This window comes from Pseudophryne corroboree, chromosome 4, assembly GCF_028390025.1.
Source record: "Pseudophryne corroboree isolate aPseCor3 chromosome 4, aPseCor3.hap2, whole genome shotgun sequence".
In the NCBI taxonomy this organism is placed as follows: domain Eukaryota; kingdom Metazoa; phylum Chordata; class Amphibia; order Anura; family Myobatrachidae; genus Pseudophryne; species Pseudophryne corroboree.
In genome coordinates this window covers 766755934-766765375 of record NC_086447.1, presented here as the reverse complement: position 1 = coordinate 766765375, position 9442 = coordinate 766755934, and the positions used below count along the sequence as shown (strand labels likewise).

Here is a 9442-nt window from a genome sequence, read left to right as displayed (position 1 = left end):
ATCACAGAGCATACTGTACTTTTGAATGTGAATAAAAGAGCGTCTCAGTCACCGCCCGCTACCCACTTTGCAAATCTGTTTCCTCGTAGGCAGACTTGCTGTGTGGATCTTCTCCGACCTTTCAGAAATCTCCTGATAATTTGCTCTCCGTTTCTGCCTTCGAAAACTTCTTCACAGGCCATACTGTTCCAGCTCTTTGACACAGTTTCGTCATACAGTATTTGACCGGTAATTCTTTCATTTACGGTTTACAATTATTTATATACTGTACGTAAATGATGAATGTCCCTGTGCATTGCTCCATGGCCTATACAACTTATCCCGGTGTATTTTAAAATGTATACCATCTCTCACTCCATATCCGAGCGCTGCCACGTGCTGGGAGTTCACGGTCGGCGGCCATTTTGTCAGGTTGCTAAGCGATCCAGCTCGGTATACCGTAATGTGCATAGACCTCGCTTATCCCAATGTAATTGAGCTAGGGGATTGTGACGCTCCTTCAGCATTGCCCCCTGAACTGTGAAATGTATGCCATATTGTATCTCACTACATATCCGAGCGCTGCCACGTGCTGGGAGTTCACGGTCGGCGGCCATTTTGTCAGGTTGCTAAGCGATCCAGCTCGGTATACCGTAATGTGCATAGACCTCGCTTATCCCAATGTAATTGAGCTAGGGGATTGTGACGCTCCTTCAGCATTGCCCCCTGAACTGTGAAATGTATGCCATATTGTATCTCACTACATATCCGAGCGCTGCCACGTGCTGGGAGTTCACGGTCGGCGGCCATTTTGTCAGGTTGCTAAGCGATCCAGCTCGGTATACCGTAATGTGCATAGACCTCGCTTATCCCAATGTAATTGAGCTAGGGGATTGTGACGCTCCTTCAGCATTGCCCCCTGAACTGTGAAATGTATGCCATATTGTATCTCACTCCATATCCGAGCGCTGCCACGTGCTGGGAGTTCACGGTCGGCGGCCATTTTGTCAGGTTGCTAAGCGATCCAGCTCGGTATACCGTAATGTGCATAGACCTCGCTTATCCCAATGTAATTGAGCTAGGGGATTGTGACGCTCCTTCAGCATTGCCCCCTGAACTGTGAAATGTATGCCATATTGTATCTCACTACATATCCGAGCGCTGCCACGTGCTGGGAGTTCACGGTCGGCGGCCATTTTGTCAGGTTGCTAAGCGATCCAGCTCGGTATACCGTAATGTGCATAGACCTCGCTTATCCCAATGTAATTGAGCTAGGGGATTGTGACGCTCCTTCAGCATTGCCCCCTGAACTGTGAAATGTATGCCATATTGTATCTCACTACATATCCGAGCGCTGCCACGTGCTGGGGGTTCACGGTCGGTGGCCATTTTTAGTGTGCATAGAACTCGCTTATCCACATAGGCCCCTGTGTTTTTAACTACTATATTGAGATGCACATTTCTAGGCCTACAGTATTTAATATACAGTAAGCAGCATTGTTGTTAGGCAATAATTGAAGAATTTACATACAGTACTGACATGTACTGTATGTAATGCTTGTACATCATGTCAGTCGACCCTTATGCTGTACACTACTGTAAGTCTCACAGGGCCCATGCACTTCCAAGGAGGGTTATTTACTGTACTGTATCTGTTTCATACAGGAAACTAATTGCAGTCCATAACACTAATATTAAGCCCACTCCATTATCCACTCCTCCCCTGTGTATTAAACACCCCCTACCACCCTGGAAGTCATGTACCAGGGCCCCTTCATTCAGCACAATGCCCCCTTCTACAGTTTAGTGTTCTCCTTCCTGCCCCATCTGTGCAGTAAAGGAATAATTAGCAGAAATTATTTCTCCAGGTCCTACTGTACATACTGAGCGAAAGATAGAACCCCCCCTATCCCCCGCGGAGCATCAAAGCTGCCGCTGATAGCTCCCCCCACCCCTTCCGCTGGTGAGTGGGTAGGGGCCCCAGTGCATTGCTGTGTCCAGGGGCCCACACTGCTGTTAAGATGGCTCTAGTAATTGAGCTAGGGGATTGTGACGCTCCTTCAGCATTGCCCCTGGACTGTACCATACTGTATCTCACTCCATATCCAAGCGCTGCCACGTGCTGGGAGTTCACGGTCGGTGGCCATTTTGTCAGGTTGCTAAGCGATCCAGCTCGGTATAACGTAATGTACATAGACCTTGCTTATCCCGGTGTACTACAGGTATGTGCAGTAGTACTGAATGATTGCTATCACTTGTGGTGAAACACCTATCTTATCAAATACAGTAACTACTGTACAGTATAGTTGTTCGCACAGGTGATGGTAATCATACTGTATATTTAAACTGAAGTCCGTAACAGAGCATTCTGTCCCTCCTGCAGAGGTTCTTGTTGGGAGGCACAGGGAAAAAAGGCAAATACTGTACAGTATTTGCACTTTACTGTTGTGCACTTTATTTGAAAATGTACAGTTGTTTGCTATTTTTAGCATGCTGTGCTTTACATGTTTTCTTATTGTGGTTTTTATATTTTTAGACAAAAGACAAAGAATGCAGACTACCAGATTTTACGGGAGTGCCAAAACCCACCCATCAGTGGCACCGAAACTTGCTGCAGTAGTCCCACAAAAGAAGAAGAAAACTGCCAAGGCGGCTCAGAAAGAAAATGTGGTGAAACCACGAAAAAATGCCAAGGCAAAGAATAATACGTTGGAGCTGATATGTGGTGTGGCAAATGATGTAATTGTTCCATCTCCTGCAGATCACAGTGTTCAGCCAATGAATCTGGAAATACCGGTGCTAGAGGACGTGACAAACACGCTGCATCAGGAAGCTTCTTTTTTGGACCATGTAGCCACCCCTGGACAAGAAGACATGACACATTCACCACGAAGAAGGTTGCATTTCACAGATGTGAACACCAAAGTGCAGGACTGCCAGTGTACCTGTCCTGTTTTACTAAAGGAGCTACTCAGTAAGGTGACCAATATGGAGTCAGAAGTTGGTGGACAGGTCAATCAGCTGCAGACCGATGTGGCTGGCCTTAAAGAAGGCATAAAGGAACAGATGGTAGAAGCCATGAAGAAAGTCATTGAACAAACGAGGGAAGAATGGCAAGTTGGAGTTTGCCGCACCATCATTGCAACACACCACCAAGCGGTTCAAGTCAGCGGCCTGGACGACCGAGGCCTGGAGGACCGCAGAGGAGGCCTGGAGGACCGCAGAGGAGGCCTGGAGGACCGCAGCGGACTGGACGAAGTCAGCGGCATGGACGACCACAGAGGAGGCCTGGAGGACCGCAGAGGAGGCCTGGAGGACCGCAGAGGAGGCCTGGACGACCGCAGAGGAGGCCTGGACGACCGCAGAGGAGGCCTGGACGACCGTAGAGGAGGCCTGGGGGACCGCAGCAGCGGACTGGACGAAGTCAGCGACTTGGACGACCGCAGAGGAGGCCTGGAGGACCGCAGAGGAGGCCTGGAGGACCGCAGAGGAGGCCTGGACGACCGCAGAGGAGGCCTGGACGACCGCAGAGGAGGCCTGGACGACCGTAGAGGAGGCCTGGGGGACCGCAGCAGCGGACTGGACGAAGTCAGCGACTTGGACGACCGCAGAGGAGGCCTGGAGGACCGCAGAAGAGACCTGGAGGACCGCAGAGGCCTGGACCACAGCAGCGGACTGGACGAAGTCAGCGACTTGGGCGACCACAGAGGAGGCCTGGACGACTGCAGAGGAGGCCTGGACGACCACAGAGGCCTGGAGGACCGCAGAGGAGGCCTGGAGGACCGCAGAGGAGGCCTGGAGGACCGCAGAGGAGGCCTGGACGACCGCAGAGGAGGCCTGGACGACCGCAGAGGAGGCCTGGACGACCGTAGAGGAGGCCTGGGGACCGCAGCAGCGGACTGGACGAAGTCAGCGACTTGGACGACCGCAGAGGAGGCCTGGAGGACCGCAGAAGAGACCTGGAGGACCGCAGAGGCCTGGACAACAGCAGCGGACTGGACGAAGTCAGCGACTTGGGCGACCGCAGAGGAGGCCTGGACGACTGCAGAGGAGGCCTGGACGACCACAGAGGCCTGGAGGACCGCAGAGGAAACCTGGAGGACCGCAGAGGAGGCCTGGAGGACCGCAGAGGAGGCCTGGAGGACCGCAGAAGAGACCTGGAGGACCGCAGAAGAGACCTGGAGGACCGCAGAGGAGGCCTGGAGGACCGCAGAGGAGGCCTGGAGGACCGCAGAGGAGGCCTGGAGGACCGCAGAGGAGGCCTGGACCACAGCAGCGGACTGGACGAAGTCAGCGACTTGGACGACCGCAGAGGAGGCCTGGAGGACCGCAGAAGAGACCTGGAGGACCGCAGAAGAGACCTGGAGGACCGCAGAGGAGGCCTGGAGGACCGCAGAGGAGGCCTGGAGGACCGCAGAGGAGGCCTGGAGGACCGCAGAGGAAACCTGGAGGACCGCAGAGGAGGCCTGGAGGACCGCAGAAGAGACCTGGAGGACCGCAGAAGAGACCTGGAGGACCGCAGAGGAGGCCTGGAGGACCGCAGAGGAGGCCTGGAGGACCGCAGAGGAGGCCTGGAGGACCGCAGAGGAGGCCTGGACCACAGCAGCGGACTGGACGAAGTCAGCGACTTGGACGACCGCAGAGGAGGCCTGGAGGACCGCAGAAGAGACCTGGAGGACCGCAGAAGAGACCTGGAGGACCGCAGAGGAGGCCTGGAGGACCGCAGAGGAGGCCTGGAGGACCGCAGAGGAGGCCTGGAGGACCGCAGAGGAGGCCTGGAGGACCGCAGAGGAGGCCTGGACGACCGCAGAGGGCTGGACGACCGCAGAGGCCTGGATTCAAGTGTGCTGTTGCCAGGAACACCAATGATGACCAGCACACCTGCTCACAGGCCACTTCGCAATACATTCGGAGGCTCTCTGAACAATATTGCCCTGGCTGTCATCTCAACTTCCCTGGACGACCATCTGTACAGAGCTTCAAATGGACATATTCAGAAATATGCATATTCTCTGTTCCAGCACCATGTACGGTACGACAAATACTTGACGTGGGCCAATCGTGTGAACTTTGATGGTTCCAAGGGCAAACTTCCGCTGCCCAAAAATCTGGTACATGACATCATGGCTAGGTGTGAACGCCGCGTGAGGATTGGTGATCCAGAAAAGAGGAAGATAAGGGATACCATAAACTCTGTGCTGAGAACGAAGAGGAAAATGACTTGGAAGCTCGACTATGATGAAACCAGATCATTACCTACCTCCTAGCTTCAGCACATCAGCTTCACACAGCTGAAGCTAAAAAATTGTGTCAATGTACCTGTATGACCTGTACATTTTCTGGGGCTGCATGCACTGTGCTGAATCCACTTGGAGCAGCTTGGTTACTCAAAGGGGAGTGCATGAACTTGGCTCACCACATTCCTGGTAATGTAAGGGCCTGTTACAAGTTGCCCCTTTTATTCCTGTTGATTTTTTGGGCGCTGCTGTATCTATCCAGTAGCAGCCGAGTCCATTGTGCTGTGTCCATCTGGGGCCTTGGGCTGCGTTTCCATCCAGGGGCTGCTGTTGTCAGTCCTCTATTCTGGTGTCCGTATGCGACAGTGTTAAAAAGCAAAAGACAAAAACGAAAAATAATTCAAAAAAGCAAAACCTAAAAATAAAGTACAAAAACCATTACCCCGCACCACCACCACAAAAAAATAAATTATAAAAATGTTAAAGTTGATATTGTTACTGTATTTGTGCTGTTACCTTTTGATTAAAGTACCGTACAGTATGTGTGATGTTGGCTTTATTACAATACAGTACAGTATGTGTGATGTTACATGTTCCAAATGATTTTGTCCGTAAATAAAGTGTTTCTTAAAATAAACATGACGTGGTTTCCAATGTTTGTATTCCCAACTTCCTGTACTGTATAAATTAGTACTACTGTATGATGGGAATTCAATTAAGAGTGGTATACTGTATGTAAAACAACTTGGTTAGGCATCTTGCATTTCATATTTTAATAAAAACCACAGGAAACTTCTATTTTTAAAAGTTTATTGAAGAAAAAAAAGGTGTTTTTTTTTTAAATAAAGTTTGAAAGTTAATTAAAACAAAAAAGTAGTTTGTTCTTCGTTACATTCTTTTCTTGTGTATATAGATATCTGTGGGGAAAAAAAAAAAAAAGTATTAAAGTAAAGACACTCATGTTCATTTGTTTTCCAAGAAAATTTGTGGAACCACACAGCCCAGCAATAAGTCATGCTGGGCTGTGTGGTTCCACAAAAGGCATGCGGTACAAAGTGAAATAGTGGTGTCAGTGGTCAGCACTTTGACACGCTAACATTTGTGGAACCACACAGCAATGGCTGACACACATAAAATGGCTGACACACATAAAATGGCTGACACACACAAAATGCCTGACACACACAAAATGCCTGACACACACAAAATGCCTGACACACACATGCTGGAGTGAAAACACATGTTTGCCAAACAGTCGACAGCACATGTCGGCCAGATGGCCGACCAAACTTGCTCCAAATCACCCCAAACTGGCCAGAAAGCACCCCAGCACACTCAGGAGGTACTGTACACCACAGCTAAATTAGGAGAGAATTTCATTACAAACAGCCAGATCTTGCAGATTATCTGCCAGATAATTGTATGGTGTACAGTATGCCTATCTTATACAGTAGAAAAAGATACTATACAATGGAGTACAAGAACAAAAATTTTTATTAAATAAAATTAAATTAATCTTAATAAAAAATTAAAAAAGTGGTCCACTAAGAGGTGGACCACCACCCGCAGGAGCTGGATGGCACGCTGCAACTGTTCTGTGGAAAAAAAAGGACAGTATTACAAAACAAATACTGAATACTTTACAGTGTAGTAATGGCAATACAGTACTTTACTCTATATTAGACAATATTGTTATTTACAATGTACAGTACTGTATTGTCAGTACAGTAAATCAAACACTACTGTATGCTGTCGAGGTAATTTAAACATTGCTTTAGTTTACCTCTTGTATAAGTGGGCTGCTGCCTGCCCGCTTCTGGGCCAGCCCACCTATCTTGCCCCTGTCTGGGGCCCCCATAAATAATTGGCACTATATTGGAGAAAAAAAAACATTTAGTCACATTCAAATAGTAAACAATTATTACTGTATACTGTAGGTACAGTATTATACTGTATTGCTGGTATTCAAAATATAAAGTACTGTACAAGAGTTTAGCTTCAATAGGTCATAAACAAATTGTCAAAGGAATAAAACACCACAGTACAAATACTGTAGACATTTACTGTATGTATTAGCAGTCATGACATTTCATGACCGCTTCAGAAAAAAGAGGGTTACAGTACTGTAGGTGGTGTTGTAGGGAGTACTATCCATAATAGTGGACTGTACTCAGAGCCAGCCATAAATAATATGATTCCCTAGTCAAGTTTTTGGATGCTGCCCCCTTGCACAGATGCTATTTCCGCCTCTGAGCCTGTACCCCTTTCCCAGCACCATCACCCCTCAACCATAGCAGTCCTCATTTTGGTGCTCCTCCAACTTACTGTACTGTATGTTTAAAATAGCAACAGTGTGCACATTCGGTGTGCATCCCAAAACGGTGCATGTTCTTGCTGGGAAGGGGCATGGCCACACAGTAATTCCCCAATCTGAAATGACGCCACACAGTACTGCAACTTTATTCACAACATATCATGCAATAGTGTCTCTTTTTCTCGTTACATCATATGATAGTACCACATTACTCCTCAAAGTATTCCCACTTATTCACATTGCATCACATCATATTGCTCTTTGTTCACATTAGACCACACAGTAGTGCCCTTGCTACAGTATATGTTACACAACAAAGTACTGTATACACATAATGCTGCACATTAGTAATGCATTTTGTATGCACAGAATATACTGTAGGCATGCTGCATATCATATTAATCAGCAGAAGCTGCTTGTGCCCCTGGGCATTTGGCAAGTATGCCTATGCCTAGGGCAGGCTCAGACTGGAGATCAGTACGTAATCCCGCTGGACGGGATCCCGGCAGTCAAAATACAGATGCCGGAATCCCGACCACACAATCCCGACAGGGGCGGCGAGCGGAAAGCAGCCCCTTGCATGCTTGCTTCGCTCGCCACGCGGTGGGCACGGTGCCTCGCTACGCTCTACACACTATTATATCAGTAGTCAGGAAACGCAGCATGCATTTGTGTAGTGAAGAGGGTGAAAAAGGAGAGAAAGTACAGTTTGTACTGTAAGGTTATGTCAGAGGGTGTGAAGATGATCAGCTCAGTGTTATACATGTTACAGTAAGTTAGAATACAGTACAGTGCATTATGTATTTCTATTTTATTACCAGGTGTCTCCTCCACTGGTTGGCGACGGACTGTAAAAAGATAAAATACAGTTAGTCATATCAGTTGGACTTAAAGTAATGTTGGAGAAAAAAAATACTGTAATTGCAGTACCAACTATTGCTACTGTACAGTATATTTATTTACCAAAATGGTATTCTGGCTCGTCGTCTGTGGGTAAAAGAGAAGAATATTATAAGATACAGTATACAGTAAAAAGTATAGTAATAGTAAACTAGTGTCCAGGCCTAGTGACAGGTGGGTAAAAAAAAGGTATGCTTGTGACAGGCATGGTGATTCCAAGGGACCCCACCGAGACCATCAGAAAATTTGTGAGTGGCCCGTATGCCGGTGATTATGACTAGACTAAGGTAGCAACTCTTTTTTGCTTTGAATTATGCATACTGTACAGTACTGTACTGTATGTGCATATTGTACAGTACACTTAAAATATTTAGCAGTTACTGTAGTGGTAATTTGTAGTGGCAAATATGAGAATTCTAACTACAGTATATGAAGATACTTCTCTGACAATTACAAATATTACCTACTGTACTGCATTATCGTCTGTAAGTGTAACTACTGTAGATAAATGTTAATGTGGAATGTGATTGGTTGCTACTGTATGGGCAATATCACCAGTTCAAACAAAAACAATCATCTAAAGTCCCCCATCCACTATTCCGATTTGTGCAATTTTTATCCGATTTCTACGCATTTTCCAGAAAAATCTGATGAAAAGTGCTACTCTGGTGGAATCAAATCAATGTCAGTGATAATTCTTACCACTAAATGCCGCCTCATCGTATTCATCATCCTCCTCGGCGGCCTGTTCCAGTGTAGGAACTATGAAAAAACATTAATGAGAAAAAAAAGGTTCATTCCAGGAAATACACTACTTTACACCTAACCGCTAGAATCCTGACTGCTGGTCATGCAAACCCAACCCATTGGTTTAACACAATGTACAGTACAGTACAATACTTTAGTTTACTTACCAAGTTGGGGAGAGGGCTTTTTCTCCCCTTCCTCATCACTGTCAATAATTACTGAGTGGAAAATAAAAAAATATTATAAACAAAATACAGTAGAGTAC

The 9442-nt window shown here is 47.2% G+C and overlaps 1 protein-coding gene across 1 annotated transcript; it reads left to right on the top strand.

Annotated features, from left to right (window-relative positions):
- The first annotated feature begins 205 nt into the window (after window positions 1-205).
- On the top strand, window positions 206-9138 carry LOC134910996 (uncharacterized). Its single transcript, XM_063919387.1, has 3 exons — window positions 206-228; window positions 2516-3451; window positions 9089-9138. Exons 2-3 carry the CDS (start codon window positions 2530-2532, stop codon window positions 9136-9138), a joined length of 972 nt encoding a protein of 323 aa, XP_063775457.1. The 5' UTR covers window positions 206-228; window positions 2516-2529.
- The last annotated feature ends 304 nt before the right edge of the window (window positions 9139-9442 follow it).

What these genes read in the sequence shown, in the direction of transcription:
- LOC134910996 (XM_063919387.1), top strand. Translation starts at nt 2,530, where the DNA reads ATGCAGACTACCAGATTTTACGGGAGTGCCAAAACCCACCCATCAGTG. An exon ending in CCTGGAGGACCGCAGAGGAG is followed by an intron (nt 3,452 to 9,088) that starts GCCTGGAGGACC and finishes TCTGATGAAAAG; the next exon opens with TGCTACTCTGGTGGAATCAA.